Source organism: Setaria viridis, chromosome 5 (genome assembly GCF_005286985.2).
Source record: "Setaria viridis chromosome 5, Setaria_viridis_v4.0, whole genome shotgun sequence".
NCBI classification, from domain to species: Eukaryota; Viridiplantae; Streptophyta; class Magnoliopsida; order Poales; family Poaceae; genus Setaria; species Setaria viridis.
Window position 1 is genome coordinate 29446492 of NC_048267.2, and position 26233 is coordinate 29472724.

At 45.0% G+C, this 26233-nt stretch overlaps 1 protein-coding gene across 1 annotated transcript; it reads left to right on the forward strand.

Annotated features, from left to right (window-relative positions):
• The first annotated feature begins 8424 nt into the window (after positions 1–8424).
• LOC117858089 (kinesin-like protein KIN-13B) lies at positions 8425–12520 on the forward strand. The gene is made up of 12 exons (XM_034741086.2): positions 8425–8625; positions 8723–8893; positions 9360–9545; positions 9662–9769; positions 9883–9960; positions 10047–10128; positions 10208–10367; positions 10460–10762; positions 10860–11078; positions 11165–11624; positions 11692–11757; positions 11848–12520. The coding sequence occupies exons 1-12, from the start codon at positions 8530–8532 to the stop codon at positions 12025–12027; spliced, it is 2109 nt and encodes a 702-aa protein (XP_034596977.1). The 5' UTR covers positions 8425–8529; the 3' UTR covers positions 12028–12520.
• The last annotated feature ends 13713 nt before the right edge of the window (positions 12521–26233 follow it).

A 26233-nucleotide genomic window follows, 5' to 3' on the forward strand; every position in this document is an offset into this window, starting at 1 on the left:
GGGAGAAGGGATCTGGTCACTCCACTCGAGCTGAAACTGTATCTATTATCTTAATACAATAATGTTAAAAGAAGTCTTCACGTTCGTCGAGAGGGTTTAGAAATTCCCACGTTAATCGCAAAAAAGAGAAGGATTTGGACCGTTAGATTTTATGAAGATCTAACAGTCTCAATTAATAAGAAAAAACTCTACCAAAATTCAGAACTATAATTAATAAAATATATATTAAATTCAGTATATATTAAACTCCAAACTCCGTGTTTGTATATGCTCCCGTAGCATATACGGAGACATAGAGTCCACACGTATATTAAATTATTCCATATATCCATGTCAAATTCAGTATGTTTCATGGAAGTATAAACTCCCATGAAATTTTATGAGTCCACGTGAGAACCCATATCTCAATCTGAAGCTTACCATATATATATGTATTAAAATATTCCATATTCGGTAACATATACGTATATTGGTACTTGGAAAAGCATTCGACACCACGTTAATCATAAGAAGACACCATATTTTAAGTTTATCAATTCTGATTTGATTTCTATAAAATCCCTAACATATATGTTTCGTTATTTGCTTTCCACGATACATGCATAACCATACAACACTCATACTACTCACAACGTGCATCTGTCAAGATTTTCACTATAAAAAGTAAAATAAAACGGTTTCCAATCCATGTAAACTGATCCTCCAGGCTAGGACTAAATATGAGAGGATAGACAGACGACGTCGGCGCCGGATACTGTCACGATGCTCGACGAACTCCAGAAGGTGCGATGACCGGACGACGCTCTGCTACAGACAGCGAGGAGCTGGTGTCCATGGAGCATTTTTGGAAAGCAAAAGCATCACGTCTAAAAAAATGGGTTGGACGAACGAGACAATCAGCTGGGCCCTTCAACCATGGAGAGCAGGCAGCGTACTGCAATCTTGGTCTCTGTCGTCCTGCAAGATCTTGACCAATATAGTCCAAGAATAGACAACATTGGTCATTGGATTGGAGAGAAGGGGCAAAAAAGGTTTTCTCATTTTGTCCCCAAAAGAATTAAAATTCATGGGAAAAGAAGATAAGATTGCATTGCAACCCTACAAAATCAATTGACCAGAGTGACAGGTAGAATGCCTTGGAGGTAGATGGTGATGCAGTCGCTTTGCAGCAGATGAGGAGATGGAAGATCCAGGAAGCTCGCGACTTATGTGCCACATACCACGCAAGCAACACTACGTGGCACCTGTGCCCATGTGAAAACAACTACCTAGCGAGCATCATGCTTCATTACACACATACAGTAGAGCGTCAAGTCACTGCTCCGATGTATGCAGTTTTCGTGTAATGCAAGTCTTTTGTGACTAGAATATAGACGAAGTGGGTCTAATAACAAATTACTATTTGTAAAAGTTGTTTTAAATACTTATTACATCGTTGTAATGCTACAAATCATAAGTAATCTTCTTCAATTAACAAAAGCATTCCTTGCTTCTAATGATAGACAACACGAACAACTAATGACTAAATGCCTAATTGTGAAACCCTTTCTAGAAAATTAGTAAAGGAAAATTAAAATAAGCCTCCAACATCTAAAAATTACCACTCTATGATTTAGAAGGAGAAAAAAAGCTTAATACCATAGTGTTAATAAATCTCTCTCCAGGGCTAGAAATTAACACATTAATCAAAAAGAAAAAATTATCTATATTGTACCATTGGGTTTTATGATCATTCAACAGTCTATACCCAACCAAAAGGTATGCCAAATAAAATTAGCAAAAAAATCAGAAATTAAGAAAAAAATAATTGATCCCAAAAATTCTCAAGCGAGGAGTAAATTCCTTGATAACTCTAGGTACTTGGACGTTGTGGAAACATCACAACGATTGTGTATTCAATGATGCTAATCGTAATATTGCAATTAAAATTATGAAAATTATATATATATATATACCAACTTGTCATGAATAGTTTTCCAACTAAATCAACCTCGCTCTACTGCACCTGGAGACAAAATTTGTCCTTTCATACATCTTTAGTACACCCGAGTGGAAGTTGGGTCGGGCTCGGGTTGGGCGGAGAAAAGCCAAAAAAATTTCAGGTTGAAAAATCTCGCCCACACCAGTACATGAGAGACATTGGGCTGGCTACCCACCATTTTCATGTGAAAAATATTTGAAATAAATAATCAGGTTGGGCTGAGCCCGTCCATATTCTTCTGGCCGGCAAAATCAACGCCATGCCTAGCCCTATTAGAGCCACAAGTTGGGCTAAGCCCAGCAAGGCTCGGACCAAGTCTCATTGTCTTGGGCCTAATCTTTAGTTAGGGTAACCGGTAACAATAGTGGAGTGAAAATATCATCTCGGCAACAACATCACCGTGTCATAAAATATATAAATGAATATTTCATTTAAATTAGAAGTCATAAGAATTGAAGTTTATGTTAAAATTGAGAAAAGAAGGGCCCATTATAATACATGTTAAAACTAAACTAAAACTAACTAACATGATGTTTATGAAATATAGTAATATGCATTGGTGAAAAAAGAAATACTTGTGTTGTTAATTTTGATAATATTATAACGATGCATATTGATGGAGTCTAACCTAGAATTAAGATTCAAAAAATAGATAAACATTGTACAATTTTAAAAGAATAATGATCTCACGTTACATAGGCACAAAAGTAGGTTAGACAAAAAGAGAGAAACTGGTGGCATACATGTTTATTTTTATAAAATCAAAAGTTAAGGTGAGCAACATTGATTGCAAGCACAGATCTTTGCTAGTCATGGCTCAATGGTGGACAGCCACGGATCAAAGAGATCACTTCTAGAATATAGGTCAACCTGTTTTTTTAGCTTCCTGTACTATTGGTTAGGATAGCGCAAAGAATCAGAGTAGTAGGAGTCGCGAGCAAAAGACGATGAATTGGATGTGCTAAGGAGACGATTAAGATATCAACAAAGGATGAGCTCCCATGACATAGTTACAACAGAGCATATGCCACCATGGTGATATGGCATGGATTTCTTGCAGACTTATAGCTACACACTTATGCTACGAATTGTTTGCCCATGCTACGTATCATAAATATTAAATCTTAGAACACGAAGTATTCTCCTTAGGTAATATAATTTCGTTGCACATAACATGCTGAAGTTTTTATTGCTTTAAAGCAAATGGTGTAGTATATAATGCTAATGTCTCTTCTAGAACTTTTTTTGTTTGTTGAGATGATTTATTATCTGTTAATTTGACTTTCTTATCTTTAGTTATTGTTAAGTCTTTCTTAAACAAATAAGAAATGTAGGAGACAGATTAGGGCGCCTAAATGCATTTTACACGAAGTAAAAATATTCTTAAATTCCAATCAAATGGATGATGATGAAAGCATATCAAAGCAATTCTAGCCGCGCTATTTGCGCGGACCACCTTGCTAGTTATTCCTATCATCTTGTTTTTTTAGGGCCTATATGCAGTCCACATACATAGGCCATTTGTCTATACATAGGCCATTTGTCTAGCTTTGACAATTGGAGGGTGTATAGTTTCTGATTTTTGAGTTCGGGAGGGTAAATCGGGCTTGTATCTATCAAATAACTTCGGACAATTTCGCCTATTGCCAGATCTATTGCCCAGGCTACAGTTCCTTTCTTTTTACACACCACAATGTGATTTGAAAAGCCAAACTTTTAATTTTTAGCCAACTTTTACATAAATCGTATCCATGTTTTGAAAAGTTAAATAAATAAGCCCATATTATATAGGTCTTTAAATGCAATATTAATTTTGTAGCAATTCATAATATATTTTACGAGAAATGAGTGGTTCAAGTACGCTCTTGGTAAGTTTTCAAAACCTAATATGTCTTGCATAAAGAAGAAAGGAGCGTTTATTTGCTAGATTTTCCCCTTCTCTCCGTAATTTATGTTGAAAGCTGATGCTCATGTCCTATGATGTAGAGGTGGGATGGATTTAGATATTTGTGCTTGAGAGAGTGTCCTCGTAAGAGTGGTGAAAAAGTTAAATTTCTGTTTTAGGAAGTTCATCCCACTTGTGAACAACATTGTACACACTTCGACTTGATTAATAATAGCACAAAGTAGCAAATCAATTGAAATTGTGGGCTATAATTAGCCCTTTTTAGGAAGTGGAACTTTATTAATTAATGAAAAGCGGTACAATGTACGTATGTATCTAATGGCTCGATCAGCTAAACATGTCATTCGCAGTCTGAAGAGGGAGTACAAACTACAAAGTGCTAGATTATTGAGTTTTGGTGTTGGATGATCTTTCCTTCATGTACAAATAAAACTTCTAAAGATGAAAAAAATTCCAAGCTATATATTGTTTCATAGATCTTATTATTACTAATTGGAAGATCTTTTTTACTCCATGTTAATCCTCATGAGGTGGGTAAAAAAGAAAGATAAATCCTAGATATTCTCACTAAAATAAAAAACATACAGGAATGGTGGATGCTAATGGGAGCAGTGCCCATGGAACCGAAAGGATTACATTTTAAGGTCAATGGTACATACATGAATTATGTTTTTTCGGTGTCAGAATCAGGAATAAGATTTATGCCAATGACATACAAGGAATTTTTCCTCTCTTGTTCTATTTATCAATTGCTAGCTGCTTGAACACCAGCAAAGTGAAGAAGCCATCGGATTGAAGAATTCGAAGTTGCAGATCACGTCACCTAGCCCCGCTCGAACCCACGACACAATACTCCCAATCGTGGCTAGGCTATGGTCCGAGCTAATTTCGACAGCAGCGACAACGAAAAAACAGTGAAAGAAACGGCCCACCACCTTGTGCGTACAGAAGAGAATGGCAGCGGAACCTTATGCTCGAGTTGTGCGTGCGTGCATCACTGCAGGCTGCTACCGCCCGTCAACTTGTATCACACTTGCTGCTAGCAAGAAAAAGATTTTTGAACTGAAAGTGTGAAGTCACTCTACTGGGCCGACACTGCATGTGGCCCATTCCACTTCCGCGCCATTAGGCCTGATTTGGAAGGTTACGGGCTCAATAGGCCCTCGCAGGCCGCACCCTGCTTGGTTGTCCGTAGTAACATTTCACGCTCTTCGCCGTGACGCCGAGGGCTGAAGGTGTACTAGGACTCCACAACTCCAGCAACTTCAGCAAAAATTCAGCCAAACAAACTAACTTCAAAATTTTATGGAGCTGCTAAATTCATGGAGCTGTGGTGCAAATGGGGGTGGAGTTTTGGAGCACCTCTTTTGCTGCTCCAAAACTCTCTCTTTTGAACCTCCTCGTGGAGTTGGTGGGTAATTACCTACCAATGCCACTCGTTACAGAAAAAACGGTTCATTTTCTTTTCTCCCCCGAGCCCCCGTGTCATGACTCCTTCCCGCTACCGTTGCTACTCGCGTGGACATGCGCCTCTCCCGGCCAGCGCCGCCAGTCGCCTCGGCTTGCCTCTCGCTCGTCGGGCGTGCCTGCTCCCTAGCCAGGCACCCGCGCTGTGGCCCCGTCGGGCGCACCTCCGCCGGCGGGCGGCCACGCCTCCCTCCACCGCCGGAGCAGGACGCCGGCCCCTCCCTCACATCTGGCGGGCGGCCGCGCCACGGCCCCGTCGGGCATGCCTCCGTTGGCGGGCGGCCGTGCCGCCCTCACGCCGCCGGCCGACCGCTGCCTCCCTCCACTGCCGGACCAGGCTGCCGGCCCCTCCCTCATGTCCGGCAGGCAGCCGCGCTGTGGCCCCGTCGGACGCGCCTCCGTCGGCAGGCGGCCGCGCCTCCCTCACACCGCCGGCCGTCCGCTGCCTCCCTCCACCGCGCAAGGGAATCAGAGAAGGGGATGGAGCTTAAGAAAGAGGGGTGCTGATCTGCTTGCTCTGCCCGAGCAAGGGAGGAGCAGAGGATCGGAAATGTCTTGGCCTTCCATGGATTTGTGCTGCTGGTGGTTGACGTGTGAGAGATAGAGATTAGAGAGGAAGGGGAGACTGATTGGAGTAGCTGGTGCCCTGGTTGTTGGATTCGATGGCAGAGCAGGGAGATCAAGGCTGTAGGTGAGCTGCTTGCTTGCTCTTGCGAGAAAGTACTTGGCGACGGCAGCTTGGGAAGATAAGGCCGAGGCGAGAGGCAGCCATGCGCTGGCGAGGAGAAAAGGCCATGGGGGAGCTGGTGTTCATGCAACGCGCCGCCCCTCCTGCGAGGTGACGGGAGCGCCAGGGCAAGGAAAAAAATAGGAGGGAACGGTGTGTCGTGGCTACCGGACAGCCTTTCTGAGGAAGAAGAAGATGGGGGATAGAGAGGATGACAAGTGGGACCTAAATTGGGGGTAACAATAGCAATCCACACTGAAATTGATTTTTTTGAGCTGAGAGCACCCATCTAGCCAGGCACCCCATTTTAGTTCTGAAGTTCTGGAGTGGAGCTGACTCCACCTGGAGTTCTGGAGCAGAGCAGCTCCACCCAGAGCTGGAGCCATGCCAAATAAGTCCTTACACAAGGAAATTGCGCACGTGTTAGATGGAGCTGCTGCCTTTGACCTCAGCAACTGTAAATGTAATGCGTGAACCACATGGCAGCTGGAATTCCCAGGCCTCGGATCCCGCCGTCTCGCTTATTCTGTTCACGGGGGATATCACCACGAGCATGTGAAATCGATCGGCGTTTATCAGATTTTCTCGGTCCAAGAGTCTGGCCATCATGAATCATCATACTACTGCAACTTCCATCTATCGGCGATCGTAATTTCATGTTACCAACTTACGGGGGTGAAAAGGAATTACGCCGTCTTAAAGATCACTCCACACAAAGTACAAAGTATATCGTTTCCTGTAACCAAAGTACCATTTCGTTGATACGACAGACTTTTGTCTACAGGTCACGTGCAAGGAAATTCGCTGCCTCACATGTCCGAAGATCGGCTTGGGGACAGATGGACACTGGAAATCTGGAATCTGGCCTTTTCAGCATAGAGATCGTTCCGGGAGCAGTGTGTACGTGCACCAAACTAGCTAAACCCAGAGCCTCGGCACCACTGCGATTTGTTTCATCCACTGGCTCTGCTTAGCAAGCTGGCCTTTGCTTGATGCTTCAGGGCAAAATGCCGAAGTTTGTGTGGAGAAGACAAGCGGCCACAATTCCTGCAACCAGCAGCGGCGATCTGGTTTAAACACTTGGACCTTTTCGGGACAAAGTGCCAAAAACATGGGCCGGGGGGCTTGCGGCAGTATACTAATCATCAAACCCACTAACACAACGGAAAACATGCCATTAGCCCATTATTAACGTCTATTCGTACAAATACGTGTGGGCTGGCGATATGCTCCCCTTCGCCGCTCAAAACATTTAACACCATCCTAGTATGACGTGGGCCAACACGCCAGAGACTAACCGCGTGGTGACCAGCGGCCCAGCGACGTATCACCTGCCGGCGCGTCGACAGACCGCCACGTGTCCCTGGGCGGTGGACTGCCCGACGGATTATTCAAAATCATTTTCGCGTGAACCCATCGTCTGTTTCCATATATATGGGCGGTTTGCACTTGGGCCCTTGCATTTTCCTGAAAGCACACCATGATAGTCACAAAACATGAGAAACTAACAAAACATGGGAAACTACTATTCCTTTGTCCTTACATGTAAAAATGATGACCACTGCTAGGTGTGATGGTCCCTGAATTGAAGCCTCGACCACTACTTTATATTTATTAAAATGTATTTGTAAATGCGAAACTGTTTTTATATCATGGCATTGTGAAACTATTTTTTCAAGACACAAACTTAATTATGCACAGTTCAAGATTCCAATATAAAGATCCTTGAAAGATGTTGAAAGTCATAAACACTTTCTGGAACCATGACCAGGTTCATATTTTCATAAACGGAGAAAGTACCCTATGTTTTTTTTTTCTTTCTTATCCCATGCAGCCATGTCTCATTGCTAAATAGAACGTCCTTGCTTTCAAGATTTATCGGGCAACATAGAAATACTAGCATTCCACTCTAGAAATAAAAGACGCTAACATTCAACTATGGATCATGAATCTCAAGAAAAACAATGAGTTTTATCATTGCATATTTAAGATTTAACTACATTTTACCATTGGAGGAAACATGAAAAAAAGTCATGATGTTGATAGCCCTCCATAATAAAATTGAAGAAATATTTTTTAAAAAGAGGGGATAGCGAAATCCCCACTCCACCAACCAGGCCGGCGGAGACAGGCGCTGCCCAACAAAACCCTCAAAAAGCAGCTGAGAAGGAAAAGGTCCCCTCGCTTCAAGAATCAAGGCGCACCCCACCTTTTTTTCGTCTCTACCTGCTGCCTTGAACTCCACTCCAAATTCAAACTCGGGGGCGCCTTCGCAACGTCTCGCAAATCCCAGGGTGCGATCCGAAAAAAGCGCCCCTCCTCACCTCTACTCTACTCCAGTAGGAGCGGCTCCTCCGCCTCCCGTTGTCCCCTCCACCAGTCCCCCTCGGCCTTCTCTCCCCCACTCCACACGGCGTCGCCCGCCCCCCTATCTCGCCGGCAGCGACGATGAACGGAGGCGGCGGGCGGCGGCGGTACTCCTCCGAGCAGCTCCTCTTCGACGTCCCCGCCAATGCCGGCGCTGGCCGATGGGCGCCGCAGCAGGTACGGCCAAATGGCTCGTCGAGATCTGCGTGGAGCCCGGCTTTTCCGGTTTCTTCGGGGCTGAGCTCATCGGAGTGGTCTCTTTGTGTGTGTGCAGCGCGGCGAGGTGCGGCGCGGGGATGGGGAGATCTTCGTGTCGGTGGAGCCCGCGACGCCGGCGCGGCTGCGCGGAGGGGACGCCGCGGCGGGGGGCTCGCCGGGGCAGAGGCAGCAGCTCAGCCCCGGGCTGCTCGATCTCCACGCGTTCGACACAGAGTTAATCCCCGATGTGAGCCCAATCATCTGCGTTGTTTTAATCATTTTGGTTGCTGCTTATGTTTCGGTGACCTCGGATGGTTGGGATAAATCGAACCGTTCGAGAATGCTGTTGGAGTGCTGGATCTGACGTTCTGAATGTGAACTGCTCGGGTCATGGATTCAGCAAAACAATCACGTTTATCTGTTTTTTTTTGAATTGAACATCGACTTGGATAGCAGATATGTTTTTCTTAGTCTTCTTTTAGGCGTACTAGATTACACGTGCGGATGCCATAATGTTAAATAAACAAATATAGTTTTGGTAGAATCATGGGTGGTTGTTGAGATGGGGGCACCACATCAGCATGTTAGTTCAGATGATGCAATGCATAATCATGTGTTGATTTAATTTTGATCCTAACGTTGTGCTGGTAATGTAGTATTGAGCATTAAAAAATATAATAGTTTGAGCTAACGTTCATATGTTATTTATACAGTTTCAAGTACCTGGGATGTATGATGGTGCCCAAAAGTTTGGCTATGGAGGAAGTTTGGATGATTCAGATATGAGCTTCCCCGCAAATAAGCATATGAGCAAGTCTACCATTTTCCCTGAAAGTAATTACTTGAAGGCCTTCCCTGAGAAAGAGAAGGCAGCACCTGTTGCAAAGATCAAAGTGGTGGTATGTTTCTAACTTTCTATAGTTTTGCTTGACAGTTGCTGATAAATGTTGTCTTTAGTTGAAATTACTGTAACCTGTCCACTTTTGATAGTTTAAATGTAAAATGTTGAATGCAGGTGCGTAAAAGACCACTTAACAAAAAGGAGATATCAAAGAAGGAAGAAGATATTATAGACATTGAAGAGAGATCAAACTCTCTGACTGTCCATGAGACTAAACTTAAGGTTTGCTTGTTTTTCTTCTATCTGCAGTATCTATTGCCTCTATTCCTAAGAATAGTAGCTTGCTTCTGGCAGTTTTCTCTCAATACATAAATGTCTGGCACATCATTTCGCAGGTTGATCTTACTGAGTATGTTGAAAAGCATGAGTTTGTATTTGATGCTGTGTTAGATGAAGATGTTTCAAATGATGAGGTGGGCACAAATTGCATAACCTTTTTCATCAGTGTTTTAAAGTACTGTAAATTCATTCCCAGACACTGTCTTCCTTCAATTTACAGGTTTATCGCGAAACAGTGGAACCTGTTGTTCCAGCAATTTTTAATAGAACAAAAGCAACTTGTTTTGCTTATGGACAAACGGGTATATGTCCGATCTACTCTAGATACATCCTATATCAGCAGAATACTTTACATCATGGCAACTAATATCCTCCACTCAGGTAGTGGAAAGACCTACACCATGAGGCCCCTTCCTCTTAAGGCCTCTCAAGATATCCTGAGATTAATGCATCATACATACCGCAACCAAGGGTTTCAATTATTTGTCAGCTTCTTTGAGATATACGGTGGCAAATTATTTGACTTACTCAATGACAGGAGGTGAGTTGCCACAGAATCTGTGATGTTCAGGAATGGTGTGTATCCCTGGGTCTGCTATTTCTCACATTCTGAATATCTATTGCTTAATGCAGTAAACTTTGCATGAGAGAGGATGGAAAGCAAAAGGTTTGCATTGTTGGTTTACAAGAGTATAGAGTGTCTGATGTTGAAACTATCAAGGAGTTGATTGAAAAAGGCAGTGCCACCAGAAGTACTGGTACAACTGGTGCAAACGAAGAGTCCTCAAGGTCTCATGCCATTCTTCAGCTTGCGATTAAAAGACGTGTTGATGGTAGTGACTCCAAACCACCCAGACCGGTCGGCAAGCTGTCCTTTATCGACCTTGCTGGCAGTGAGCGTGGTGCTGATACAACAGACAATGATAAACAAACAAGGTCAGCTTTCATACTCCCCCCCCCCCCCCTCCTTAGTCTGTAGCAATTCATGAACATATCGACATTACTGAACTATCCTTTCTGAAATGCAATGCAGAATCGAGGGTGCTGAGATCAATAAAAGTTTGCTTGCCTTGAAAGAATGCATCAGGGCACTTGATAATGATCAGACTCATATTCCTTTCCGTGGTAGCAAATTAACAGAAGTTTTGCGTGACTCATTCATTGGAGACTCGCGCACTGTCATGATATCATGCATTTCCCCTAGTTCTGGCTCTTGTGAGCATACGCTGAACACATTGAGATATGCTGACAGGTGATTACTTTACCTCCATTCTTTCTGTTGCTATACTATAACTGCTTATGTCCTTATAATATGAGGAAGGCTTCTCATTTTTTCAGGGTGAAAAGTCTGTCAAAAGGAGGCAATGTAAAGAAAGATGTGCCTTTGGCAGCACCTTTAAGAGAGTCAAGTCCTTCCCCACTGCCTTCACTTGTGCCCTCTTTCTCTGCGTCTGAGGTGATGAATGATATCACTGAAAGAAGCAATTTTGGTTGGCCAAAGCAGCAGCAGTATGTCAAAGAACAGCCAGCTCCCACATTTGCTGATAGAATGCCCAAGGTGAAGGAAGGGGTGGAATTCAGCTCATTAAATGGTATCTATTTCAAGGAACAAAGAAGCAAGGGTGGCATGGCACCAAACATAGCTGAAGTACCAGATATCATGTACCAGCAGGGAAGACAGCCAACAAGGAAGGCTAAAGATTCTGGTTTGGAGATTAATATGAGAAATTCCATTGCTTACCCAGTCAGAAGTGCTGAGCCAGACGAAGAAGATGATCATCTAAATGATCTCCTCCAGGTAATGCAATTACCTCTTCAAGATTATCTTTATACAACATGACTGATATTTTGGACAATTGCTACAGGAAGAGGAAGATTTGGTTAGTGCTCATAGAAAGCAGGTGGAAGAGACTCTGGACATCCTTAGAGAGGTAAATACCCTATGATTCTACATTGTCTCATCAGTTTGTGCCTCATCAGTGTGTGGAATCGTTTTGGTCTAACATCTTTGCCTTGATCAGGAAATGAACATATTAGGCGAAGCGGATCAGCCTGGCAATCAGCTAGATGATTATATCTCAAGACTAAGCAGTATACTGTCGCAGAAGGCTGCTGGGATTGTGGACTTGCAATCTCGGTTGGAGCAGTTCCAGAGGCGTCTGAATGAGAACAACGTGCTGCTATATGCTCAGTGCCCTTGATCGTCGCTACTTCATTCATCCGCTACCATGATGCCAACACTGGAAGAGGGTGGGCATTGGGCCATTGGCGATTCCTGCCTCTGAGGTGGACAAGTGGACACCTATGCAGCGTTTGCTATGCTGCTGTAGTCCTGAAACCCCAGGCGCGTGGCCAATGCAGAACTAGATGTCTGGTTTCACTGCTGCTTGCCATGGTGGTTCACTGGTTCTTGGCATGACCATGGCCGGCTCTGAAACCTATATTGTACTAGAGTTTGCGCCATCCTTATGTTTGTGCGCTGCATCCATGTGTATATCTGTGTGTCACATTAGCACCTGCTATTTGTTACTCAACAAATACCTCTTTTTTTTTTTTGGGTCTGATGTATGAATAATTCCAGTGTTATCGGTTTCTAGTCTCATCCGACTACACATACAATTTGTCCGGTTACCTTGTTTGCTTATCTCTGGACGTTTATTATGTGAGATCCATCTGGTGTAATCCTATTTGATATCATGCGGCTTCAGCGGCTGTTTTTGTTCAATGGAACGGAATACTAACATAACTATGGATAAAGCAAATTTAATTCCTAACTTCATGTTTATGGCACTTTTAGGTCCCGTTTGGTAGAGTTTCGGCTTATCATAAAACGGCTTTGGCTTCTTCAGTGGAGTGGCTTTTTTAGTGAAGTTGAAGCCGTTTTGCAAAACGTTTGGTAAAACGGCTTCTCAATAGCAATATATGTAATTTTATGATCACTTAATGCTTGGAGAGAGAGGAGAAGCCGGTGAAGCCACTTTTTTCGGCTTCTCCTCTCTAGTGTAAGCCGTTTTGCGGCTTCTCCTCGGCTTTGGTGGTGAAGTCGTTTTGAAATTGGCCCTTTGGTAGGGCTTCACCAAAAACCAGTGAAGAAGCACTTTAAGAAGCCCTACTAAACAGGGCCTTAGATTGAAAAAGAAGGCTTACTCTCAATCAAGTCAGAATTTAAACTGAGGGTGTGTTCAGTAAGGAAGCACTTGGCAAAATCTTGACACTGGCTCTAGTCCTTTTCGCATTAAAAAAAGAGAGAGAGGAAAACACTGCCAGTGAAGTGAATGTTGAAAGGAGTTCAAAAGATATTCTTTACAAGATGTATTGCCAACTTTCTTAACTGGCAATATCTGATTCATTCGTTGTACAATGGACCATCATTGCAAGAACACCACTACTGCTAATCTGATACTAGCAAACCAACCATCTACTGATCATCAGTCGGCGACAAGGGATCACTGCTCGCACTTCTTCTGCCTCGAGGCCATCTCCTCCTCCCACGCCTTCTCAAGGCGCGCAATTCTTCTTCCTTGTTGCGTGACTCGGCGCGGAGGAAGGCGTTCACCATCTCCTCCCTGCGCACGTCGGCATCCTTCTGGAGGAAGGCCTTCCCCACGCGAAAGAGAGAGTTCGACACCATCCCACCTGCGAACAGTCCGAACACGAACGACAAGGACCAATTGATGCCTTCGCCGGCGGCTTGACAGGAGGAGGAGACCCGGCGGCGGCGCGCGAGGGCCGGTGCGGTCGAGACGATCGGACTTCGCCAGGCGGCGCGCGAAGGCGCCGAGGGCTGAGGAAGCGGAGCCCGCCATTGGGGGAGGGTCGGCGGGAAGGAGGGAGGGGCGAAACGAGGCGAGGTGAGTGACTGAATGGTGAATGGTCCGCGGGTGGTGGAAGGGGACTAGGGGAGAGGGGAGAGAGGCGCGAGGCGAGGCGAGGCGTGTCCGCGCCTCCGCGGGCTTTCGAGACTCGGGTCCGATGATTGTTGATGGGCCCTGCGCTCATTGGGCTGTCCGATTCGAAAGCCCGCTTCATCTCGTTATTCTTTTCGGCAATCCAACGTACCGTGTAACTCGTCCAGTACTCCTAATCACGTCCTCGAAAAAAGAACACTCAGATTCCTATACGGATTCAATTCCGAGTGACGATCGTCAGCTGCCCCTATTAATCCTGGCATGCACCGACGGACAGCCAGTCAGCCAGTGCATCCCGTCCAAGAAGAAAGCACCGTACGTACTCAATTTCACAACCGATCGAACCAGCCAGATTGCAGAACACCACCGATCACAAACAACCGATCCAGCCGATTCTGCATAACCCATCGAGAGAGATCGGCCATGCAGTCCTTGGCGCGGGCAGCTGCACGGAGCATGCGCGCAGCGGCGGAGGGCTACGCCGGACGGAGGTTTCTCGCCACCGGCCGCGGCGCCGCCCAGAGGCGCCTCGCCACCGTTCGCGCCCTACGAGGCCGTGTTAGTTCAGAATCAGAACGCCTAAATCAGCAAAAGTTGCTGTACGAGCTACGAGCGATCGGGGCGAAGGTGGACAAGCTAAAGCTCCCACTCGGAGCCGAGATAGGGATACGGTTCTGTACCACCGTAGCTGCCTTCCTAATGGCCGAAATCTTGTTGGATGCATGTAAGGGAAGTGTTGGTAGCACCAAGAAACAGGTTTGTCCATCCAATCCTCCGTAATAGCAATAGTTTTTTTTGGGCAATCCGTAATAGCAGTATTAAGAAGTTGGTTTCTTGCGAACTAGTATTTCTTTTTCGGATTAGGGTGCCCTTGGTTGGGCTTTCCACCCTGCTTTTGCTTTTGCAAAAGTCAAAAGCCAACCAAAGAATCTAAAAGTCACAGATGCTTTAGGCCAAAAGCTGCTTTTGCTCTATTACAAAACTAAAAGCACATTCCACCCTACTTTCAACTGCTTTTGAGGTAAAAAATTACCCACATGTCACTGATTATGAAGATATCGGTTCGTTTTCTTCTGTTTCCCGTCCGACTCCCACACCCGGCACCCCCACCCGTCTCCCGCACCCGGCACCCCTACCCGACCGGCCCCCAGGCGGCCCACCGCCCGCCTCAGCTGCTCGCCGCCCGCGCTCGCCGCACCCCGCCGCCCGCGACTACGGCGGTGGAGGAAGGGAGGGAACAGGGGATGGAAAATCCATGGCTCATCGGAGTTTCGTTTTGGCGGTCAATTGTGAAAGAGGTGGCTGGGCCGGGGGGTTTCACCGGCGGCGGCCGAGCTCAGGGCTGGCGGCAATGGCGGGCGGGGATTGAATCCCCAGCCGGAGGAACCATGGCCAGCGATGAGAGGAGGTGGGGAGGGTAGAGGAGAGTGGGGGAAAGGTTCAGCCAACAGCTATTTGGTAATGGTGGCCGGAGTAGAGAGGGATTTGGCCGACGGGTGAGGCTGTTCTTGGTTCACTTCTTGATTTTCCATAGGAAGAAGAAAGAGAGCAAGAGAATGCCAGAGGATTCTTAATGGAGAAGGAAGAGAGGAGAGGGATTGTGTCGTGGGCGCCGGCTCCGCCGGGCGCGACCGCCGCCACTGGCGCGGGCTCCGCCGTGGGGTGGACTGGCTAGAGGGAGGAAGAAGAAGGGGCTAACGAGCGGTGAGAGAGGGAGAGAGTTGAGTGGGGTGGAATGTGGATGATATGTAGGGTCCACTGGACAGTTTATTCAAAAACCACAGCTGCTCTAACCGAATGGTCTTCTGCTTTTCCCACAGCTGCTTTTCTACAGCCCACAACTCACAGTAGCTTTTTCAAAAATCACAACCCAACCAAACACACCCTTAGGCAATGCGAAGCGGGGCATGAGTCATCTTTATTTCTCGTTTATTCTTTGATATCAGCATCAGTTTGTACATTATAATGTAATTCAAGTGAAACTCAAGGCTTCAAAAGGTCCATTGCCCAAGTTTTGTACTTCAATTGTACTATTGGTGGATCACACATCGTTTATTATATTGGTATAAAAAACTAGCTTTTGGCCGGACCAATTGTGTGCTCTAACAGCAACGTCCACGCTTGTTTTCTTATAAATTATGGTCAAATGCGGTCCAAAGTACAATAATTGCTACAAAAATTGTAATGTCCACAGTTTTAAATTATCAGTTTGTTTCCTTAGCAATTATAACTCACGTGATGAAAAAGTGCAACTACAATCACCACAAGTTAATAAGGTTCTATCTACTTACATATTTGTAAGTTGACTGAAATACCATTCAATTTCTTAGACCATTAGATCTGCGTTGAACTATTCAGATCAATTAATAAATGTTTTTATTCAATTTAGTGCATATTTTATCATGAAGTTGGAACTTTTTTTCGTGAGAGTTTCTTTTCTATAATAGAACACAAATTCAACCAGCAGAATTTTTTTTTCCTGTTGAGTGCAAATTCACAAATTCGATTGGCAATATTTAGCAGTATGCAGGTTTATTGTGGAAGTACGTTACGTACCTGTATGTGCTTGTTCTACAACCGGCAAAGTTGGTTGCTCTGATCTCTACGTTTCTTCTTTAGATGAGAAAAAAGGGAACTCCATTAAACACTCAGCCCTGTTAAATCACTGGCAGCCAGGACATAAACAAATTCAGGCGATCGATCGATCGATCTATCTATCTATCTATCTATTATATTGCTACAGCCTGCTCCCTCCGTCTAAAGACTGTTCATTTAGCTTTCAAAACTTATCTCACAAAGAGTGTCCATATAACTTTCAGACAATCCAACAAATACACTCATAATACCTTCTGGTCAAGTTAACGAATCGATCATTTACTTCTACCATCGATACTCGAGTCAGACTCGCTAAATAAGGAAGGCTAATAAGTCCAACTTGTATCGGTAATCCATCCGATTAAGAAAATTTATTAGGGATACTTAGAATTTTTAGAATTACTATTATATTGCCTATAATTTTCTAAACAGTCTTCGTGGGGACGGAAGGGAGTACAGCGGAGAAGATTCTATCGACGTTGTTTGCTCGTCCATGTGTCGTAATGGGCCTTCCGAAGCATGAAGGAATGTCCGTTGAAAGCGCCCACGGCCCAGCGTCTGTCTACTGGCCCGGCCCACGCGCGGTCCGTCCAAAACTCGCTTTTCCCCGTCACCACCAGATCGCTCTCCCCTCTGGCCTCTGCCCCAACCGGCCAGCCGTTCTGGCTCGAATGATAGGCGTAGGCCGCCTGCCCACGTACCACCTGGCACGGCCGCGGATTCTCTGATGTTACGGTGCCAAACCACGAAAGTGACGGACGCGCGATCCAGGCTGATCACGCGAGTTCTCTGGAGCCCGAAGAACCGGCGGTGCGGCACGGCAGGGAAAAGTCAGAGTAAGCTCTCTCTAGGTTCAGGGGATCTGATCGTGCATGGGCAGGGCGGCGACAGTGATTATTAGGTTAGGAGTTGTTGTTTCGAGCAACAAACGGCGGTGGGCGCTGAAGGAGACGTGCCGGCCGGGCAGCCAGTTAGACCGAGGTCCTGTGGCCAGCGATTCCTCGTCACGGCGAGCGAGGAGGATCGGAGGTGGACAATTCAGGGTGCGATTGGTATCCTTCTCTGCCGAGCCTGGCTCGCACCACCCATCCAGGCTCCCAGGCTCCTGTCGGCCAGGCTCGCAGTTGCAACCCCTTTTGATTGGTTGATGTTTGCATGCAGCCTAGCTCGCGTGGGAAGTTGATTGGTTGTCTGCTTTGCTGCATTTTTTTACCTGCGCGCTGCATCCATGCATCCGCCACTGCATTCTGGGAGCCTGGCTCTGGAGATACGAAGGATTTGGTCGCATCGCGGGAGCCAGGCTCCAGACGTCCTTTTGCATCCCGCGAGCCAGGCCCAGCAAGCAGCGCAGGCAACCAATCGTATGGAGGTCGCACGCAGAGAGCTCGCATCCGGCCTGATGCAGGGAACCAATCACACCCTCAATGGCGATGTCTCCGGAGAGCGGGAGTGCGCGCGCGTTTGCCCTCCTTTGGCCATGAATCCATGACCCCCTCACATTGAGAAAAACAGAGGCAAGTGCAGTTCATGTAAAGTTTTTAAAGATAGTAAAAAGATGATATGTCGTTACAGCGGTCTTTCCTTGTGGAAACAAAGGGCCTGTTTTCTTCCACCTTGCTAAACTTTAGTTGCTAAAAGTTGCTAAACTTTAGTTGCTAAACTTTAGCAAAGCTGTTAGGATACTCTTGCTAAAAGGCATTTAATGAGTTGTAAAATGACCTATCTACCCTTATTAAAGGTGCGCAGGAGGGGGGAGACAAGCAATAAATAAGGGGTATATGTTGTTCAGCCCACCTTTTAGCAAGTTTTAGCAACCAAAAACTTGCTAAAGTGCTAAACTTTAGCAACTCAACTTTAGCAAATTTTAGCAAGAGTGTTTTGCAGTTTAGCAGCTCAAAGTTGCTAAACTTTAGCATCTAAAGTTTAGCAAGGTGGAAGAAAACAGGCCCAAAGTCAGGGTAATCTTTTTTCCATGCAGCATTTGAGAACAAATTTGTCCGGTCACCGGTCAGCGCTGAGCGCATGCAAACTTTACACACCACGCCAATACTCGTCGCAGACGCTGATGCGTACGCCCGAGGGCATCTTCCTCCACCAATCCACGACTTCGTCAGCGTCACCGGCAAGTACTCACCAATTCCTCTGGCACGGCAGTACCTTTGTTCCCCACGTGCTCCCTTTACCCCCTTCATGGGAAGAGACGCGACGTCCAAGCCATCGCTCTGACGAGTCACGTCGTCTGGCTCAAATATCTCCTCCACGCCTTCCCATTCTCACTCCAGGTACTGCCGCAAGGTAGAGCTCAACCGTTCGGTAAAATAGATTAACACCCAAACATTTCTTTTCCTTCCTCGTCATCATGATCTATGTGCCTTTTCTCATGATCGGGGAAGAAGACAACACAAGGAGCTCCACATCGACTAACGCCACTCCTCTGTCTTCGGGAGTGCTTCCTCCCTCCTTTCCAACCCTAAGACAGTTGCGAGTCTGGATTTTCAAGATTGAGTGTGCATAATTAATACAAAAATTTTATACTCTATCGTATTCCATATACAAGTCATTGTAATATGTTTGTACAATTAATCATATCAAAGAACTTTTATTATTTTTCCTCATCATTTAAGTGTATTATTACACAAATATTAATTTTAAGATTAAATTGAAATTATGGCCATTGTAAAGAGAGACAAGTCATGATGAATTTGAGTTCATGTACATGATTATGGCACTATAACTTTAAATTAGAAGTGGAAAGATTTTAGGCATTGTAAAGAGAAGCAAGTCAAGTTGTATATAGTGTGTACTACCCAACTTATCAAAGCTGATCATGTATTTGTAGCTTATTTTCGTTGTTACATCACTTGCACGTAAAATATCTATCATGGTAATTTTTTCTACCATATGATTTAAAATGTTGCATAGCGCGTTGGTTTAATATTTAAAAGTACATGATTATGGCCATTGTAAAGAAAAACAAGTCAAATTGTATATAGTGTGTATACCCAACTTATCAAAGCTAATCATGTATTTGTAGCTTATTTTCTTATTTTCGTTGCTACATCACTAGCACGTAAAATATCTATCATGGTAATTTTTTTCTACCATATGATTTAAAATGCTGCATAGTGCGTTGTTTTAATATTTAGTTAGCATAAAGACTACTTTTAATAGTTGAGACAATTTATAGTAACATATATTATTTAAAATATTGGAAACTATACATTTGAGTGCTGCATATAATACTTGATAATATTGCAATGTCATATTTAATATATCATAACTTTCTGTTCTCCCTTTTCAACTCATTCGTTTCATGGCACCCTCGATCACTAAATACTACATATGTAGATAAAAAAATTGTGCCTGCGCATTGGTGCTGCAGCATACAAATGCAATTATGGATGGAAGCATGGTGTATTTTGTTTTCCACGTCTCATGGCTGACTTTTGAAGAAGATGAACCGTAGAATTCCTTAGGTAGTCAGGTGTGAGTAAGAGTGCAATTACTCGAAGCTTCTCCCTAAATTTAGGAAAATTTGTATGTACATCATAAGTGATTGCCGAAGTCGGTTGCTTAAGAACAAGCAATAGTCTTAGAGATATGAGGTTTGACGCATACTCCAAACTTGACAAAGATGGAATGAAGGAAAGGTATGAATGAAAAGAACACGCCTTCGAGAGGGGATTATGAACAAGGCCCGCTTCTAGTTTGTTATATATAGTTACTATGCTTTTGTCCCTCCGCCCTCCACGGATTGAACTCTCTTCTTGTCGGTCTTCCTATTCTTTCGTCCTCTACCCCTCCGCCCCTTCTCTTCCCTTCCTGCTGTGCCAAATGGATCACCACAAACCCTACTTTGTGCTATTTGTGTTCGTGTCTGGTATAGTTACAATATATACATATTAACTTAGTTATTTTAAAAAATAATATTTGGTGTACATGTGTACACCCATGTCGTATATTAATTGGGTCCGCCCTTGCCCATAGATTAGTGTTGGTTTCTTCGTGTTGCCAGGTTGAGCCAGTGTGGGGACCTCCATCTGGGAGTCCCGCTGATCACCTGTATTAGTCACTGAATCAGTAGGCTAATACAATTATCAACACAGTTCAATATTTCAAGCAATAAAAGACGTATAATTAACTAAGAAAAGGTTTTCACCTTAGCGCAGCGAAGAGAAGCGTAGGTGCTCATCCACTAACGAGATGGTCTAAACACCCGGAGATACCTGCAAGATGAAAGCAAGACTGAGTACATTTATGATTGGTACTTAGCAAGTCCCAACAATTACTAAGTAATTACATGCATTTTGGGAGGTGGACAAGGAAAGAGATTAATGGGTATAATCCTAAGCCTAAAGCATCTCTCATATGAAGGTGAATTTAGAAAGGTGAGTTTTGTAAAGACTCTCTAAGAAGTTTACTATTATTTTATAGAATGAAAGTTGTGGTCCTAGAGGGAGTTACCTTCCCTACCAGTCCCAAGTTTTATTTTGGATTCCAGTCCTCCAGTATTTCCAAATACTAATCCCACCCAAAGAGTTTCAGAGTAATCATGGGGGCTTTGACTTAGTGGGCTCGGGACCATGAATCTTGGTTATCCGAATAGATTATACTCTGCGCAGAGGTGTACACTTTCCCCATACGTTCGGCCAGCCCATACCTAGTACTCAGGCGATACTGGCCTACGAGATCCATACCCGCCCGTGTCCATCTCTGGACAACATTCCCTAGGTCCATGCACGGATATACTAGTGGTCTAAATAGGGGCCACTAACATTCGCCTTGCAGATACTATCCCGGGAAATGCATGCATAAAATATCAATAAGGGCCCTTGGCCCTCTCAATAGTCGACCCGTGCCGACCAGACATGGGACTTTGCGAAAGTCCTGCTCTAGTATATCAGTTGCCCATCTTGGCCTCTTGGGATGGATGACTAGGTTCAGCTGTTTGAACCAAGGCCTCACATAAATAGGCACTCCTGAAGGTTGTACCTTTTTGGCATGTATGGCTTTACATATCATAAGAAAGACAATCCTAATGAACCGGTCCTTATGTGACCGGAGTAAGCCCTGGGACGGAGTAATCTCCACTGAGGCTGTCCCCTTACTTCCAAGTCCAAAACACACCCTAGGGGTTGCCATTACTAGTACTTCATCTTTTAACTCACGCTTCCCAAAGAGAAAACCTTGCTAAGCATTTTGTTTAATATAAAATGATATTTTGTTAGATCCTCTCCATAGAGGATCCAATGGGTGTTTTATTCCTCATTATGGGGTGTGACTCGATTGGCCTATGGGAATGTAGTTTCCTAGGGTTATATGGCATATGGCATTTCAATAGCAAAAAGTGGAGAAATCTAGCAAGCACGTATTTTAAAGAAATAGTTCTTAGAAAGAAAACAATGCAATCCATATTAGGTTGGCAATATTATTACTCTCACGCTCAACGGGACAAAGTATGAGCTAGAGTCAGGACTTGCCTTTATTGAAAATGCTTAATGTCTCCTAGGATGACCAGGGTCCTTGCTTCACGCCTTTTGGATCCTCAGCTTCGGGGTAGAGTCTGGTCGTACTACTAGCTAGCAGAAACGCATAAATTGACAATCAATAAAACAATACACCAATCAACTCCTAAGGAATAAAAAGAGGAAAAGGATGAGTATTCTGGGAATTTACTTGGAAATTAAGGGTGAATTCTCGATATTCAAGGGATAATCCATTAATTGTTTAGAAAGGGTTTCTAAATAATTAATGGGTTGGTGGATGGATTTGTAGGAAATTCTAGGGAATTTATGATTAATTCCCTAGGGTTATTTAGGGTTTTGGTCGGGTATCTCAACGGCTGGGTTTGGACGATAATTTGGGATTTTGGATGGGCGGCACGACGGCTAGGTTGGGACAGGAATTGAGATTTAGGTTAGGTGGCATATGGGCTATGGGGAGATGATAATCAAAGTTTTAGTTGGGTGGCATAACGGCTGAGTTTGGGTGAGACTTGAGGTTTTGGGCGAGCGGCATAACGGATATCTGGGGTTTAACTTGGGCATCACAATGGCTGCATGATGAAATGGACTAGAGGCTTGGACTGATCCTAGGGGTTGGAGATCACTAGGGGGTTTCGGAATGATCCTAATGGGTAGAACTTGACAGCTTGTGCGACAGTTGGTCTGTCCCGGCACTAAGGGATAGTACACATGGTGACTGACGCAGTCGAGCAAGATCAAGTGGGATCGAAACCAGAGAGCTTGTACGATGGACACCACTTTGTCCTGGTGCTAGGGGATAGCACACATGCTGATAGAGGGGCCGGTACAAGGTCAGGTGGATGCACGACAGCGATAGGGGTTAGCGGTGACGATAGGGCAGCGAGGAACAGCCGGCTGGGTGCTATTAACAATGCGGGTAATAGTGGCTAGAGGTTGCATGGCGCATTTGACTTCGACTCGAGGCCTTTGGCCTTACGGCGGGTGGAGGCGGTACGACATCTTTCCTAATAAGGTCAGGCTCTAAGATCTTAGAGAAAGGGACTCATATGAGGTGAACTATAGAAAAGAAAGGCATGGATAGGACTTTGGGATTTTGTAGTATTTTTAGGAATTTTCTGAGAATTTTTGGAAGTTGGAAAAGGCTTGAAGTAGGTTTGTGTGTACAGCTGCTGGGTGCACGTAGCAATTAACCAGCAGCTGGCGCAAGCGGTGGGGTCCTCGGGTTACTATTGTGTGGGCCGGTGGACCGAGGTGGTGGATGGAGGGCGCAATTGTACAACTTGTCCATGTGAGCCGGGCGCATGGATTAGGGAGGGTGGAGGGCCAATGGCGTCAGCCGAGCGGGTCCGCGTGTTGGGTCAAGTGAGATGGGAAGGGAAATTGAGGAGGTGACGGGGGGTGATGGCGTGCCAGCCCGGTGCTAGAATCGGGTGGCGCCAACGCGCCCACCATCTCTGCTGCCGCGGGGTTTGCCGGAGCATGACGATCCAGCGCTCCGGCTTGCCACCGAGCACGCGGGTGGCACCGGGAGGGAGCGGAGGCCACGGGGAGCGCGGCTAAGGGGTCGGGGAGGGGAGAGGAGGGCCGAAGGGGTATGGTCATGGAGGGGCAGGGGTTGGAGCTCTTAGAGCTCGGAGTGGTGCTCGCGAAAGCGGGTCTTTCATCGCACCTGACGCGTCTACCACGCATGGAGGGAGGAGAGGAGAGGTGCGGGTCTTGGAGGAGCGGGGAAAGGAGGTATTTATAGGGGAAGGAGGGGGAGTGGCACTGTGGCGGAACCGTCCAACTTAAACTGGTTTAAATGCGCTTAATCGTTGTCGGATCAGCAATTATTCGAAACGCACTTAAATTAGTATAAGTTTGGTAGTCCGTCGAGTGTCCCTAGGACTCCTCGAACGATCCACGTCATGTCTCATAGCCATACACCAGGATTGCTCCCACGACGGGAAAGCATCAACAAATATTACATTTTTACATACATACAAGGGGTACGAATTATTACAGAACATAGTTTGAAATAAACTTAACAGTGCAGGTTAGAGGGATTCTAGGAGTTTAAAACATAAATTGGTCTGGGTGAGAGATAAACATTTAAGTTTTGCTTCTTAGGGTATTGCGAGACTCGTGACAATACCCTAGTTTTTCGGGGCTTCCTCTTCTGCGGACTCCTGCTGTGACTCTGAAACAGCAACAAGGGATAACCCTGAGTACGGGGTACTCAGCAAGGCTTACCCGACTAACCAATATAATAGGTTTTCTGGAACTACATGATAGTTGTTTAGTGTACTGGCTGACTCACCTTTTGCCAAAAGAGCTTACTAAAAGTGAGACCTTAACTTTATCTTTTAATTCAATTAAGTTATTACCTAACCAATCTAGATGATGATAAAGAAACACTTTTTGCCAACAGTAGGAAATTAAGTCATACAACAAATTAATTTTGGAAAGACATTGCATTCAAGAGATTATACTACGATGCTCAACAGTGATCAAGTGCATTCATAACCAAGAATTGCGGCGATCCGGATCAATTTACATCCTGCAGGAGAGCACCCTGATCACCAGCTATGTACGACGGTCCGGGTCGTACGTAATGACCTTTCGATTAGCAAACCCAAGGATTGGGAATATGACTACCCGAACCCAGGGACGCACCCCCACATGGGACCCCACGTCTGGCCTGATCTCCATGTCCCCTGCCAATCTTCAGCATGTCAAGCACGGGTACGAAATATTCCCGATCAGAGAGTCTACTAACCTACCGGGCTTTACTGGTCCCATACCCAGTAAGCAACCAGGTGACAATCACTTGATCAAAGGTTAAGACAACGATCGGGCCTTAACCGAATTAATCTAGCAGATAGAACTAACATCTCTAGCTTCTGTCTGCTTTTTAAACGTCCAAGCTATCTTTCCATAATTAGCGTGTATGACCCAACATTTCACCTTAAGGTTCGGTAACCAAGTTACTTTAAGCATCTAAGCATTTCTAAACTTGGGTTACTTACTAATTGTTTGAACAAGTGGCAAATATGTCCTTAAAACAAGGTAAGATCATGCACAAGAATGGGTTTCAATCAACTCCTAGACTTAATGCAGTCACATAGAAATTAACCAATAATTGGACACATGAAATAATAATTTCAAAGTAGATAGGTATAAATGCACCGGGGCTTGCCTTGGTCTATAAAAATGTTAGCACTGTCCGACGGATTGGCTTCACAGGGGATCAATTCAACGATCTCTTCAAACTCCGAAGATCCTTCTGATAATTCCAAGAATTCCTCTTCAGATGCTTCGGTGTCTACGATATAGCATATGCATGGGTTAGTGATGCAATTTTTTGAATACAAGACTATACAACCTTCCTTCATGATAAAGTTGCAAGCCAACAAGTGACTACACAACTTATCATGATAAAGTTGCAAGCCAACACACAAAATACCCGAAAGATTAACCCACCATTTTTATTTTCTTTACTAATCCTATCTTAGGCTTTTTCTTTTATTTTTAGAAAATATAATAGATATTTTCTAGTCTCACAACCTAATTCCTATGGGTTAATAGTAATTTGTGAATATGAAAACATTATCCCATATTTTATGCATTTAATAAAGGTTAAGTACTTATTTAAATACCTTAATGAAAAGGCATTAAATAAATACCTAAGTTTTTATTATTTTTCCTAAGGTATAAGAATTTTAATGCATAAAGGAAAATAAAACAATCCTAACAAAATTGGTTTCACTAATTTTGGACACTCCTAGAAATTTCTGTGATTTAAAAGGTGATACACGAATTTAATCTATTATTCTAATAAAAGAAAATCTAAATTTTATCCCAAAACCCCGGCCCAACTTTTCTCACCCGCACCTACTCTACCCTCTCTCACTCACGCTGGGCCCGCGACTCGGGTCCACCTTCTCCTCCTTTTCCTTTTTACCCGCCGGCCAGTGGGCCCACTGGGCCGATTCCTTTTCTCTCCTCCTTTCTTTATTTCCCTGCCGGCCCAACGGCCCACCCTTCTCTTTCTTTCTTTTCCGCGGCACCCGGCATACCAAGTCAGCCCATTGGCCTCTTTCCGCACCGGCGCCTGGCCTGCTAGACCCGGCCCACCTTACTCTTCCGCCTGACCGGCCCTTCTTCTTTCCCCTTCTTCTTCTGACGTGCGGGGCCCGCCGATGCTAGCACCTTCTTCCTCCTCGCGCCAAAACAGAGCGCGGCAGGGGGCAGCGCGGCTTGACGGTCGGCGCGCCACCGGCGACGGGGCTGGGCTGGGGAGGCATCCCCAAGCCACAGCACACCCGTGAGCGACGGCAACTCCCCGGGAGATGGCCGGAGCTAGCCACTCCATGGCGGCGGGCGGCGTGACCAACGGCCGGCTGTGGCCAAGCACGGCAACAGCGTCACTCGTCTCT

Bases quoted from the DNA above. Each gene is read 5' to 3' on its own strand.
- LOC117858089 (XM_034741086.2), top strand. From the start codon at position 8,530: ATGAACGGAGGCGGCGGGCGGCGGCGGTACTCCTCCGAGCAGCTCCTC. The intron at 10,763-10,859 runs GTCAGCTTTCAT...AATGCAATGCAG, and splicing joins GACAATGATAAACAAACAAG to AATCGAGGGTGCTGAGATCA. The intron at 11,758-11,847 runs GTAAATACCCTA...TGCCTTGATCAG, and splicing joins CTCTGGACATCCTTAGAGAG to GAAATGAACATATTAGGCGA.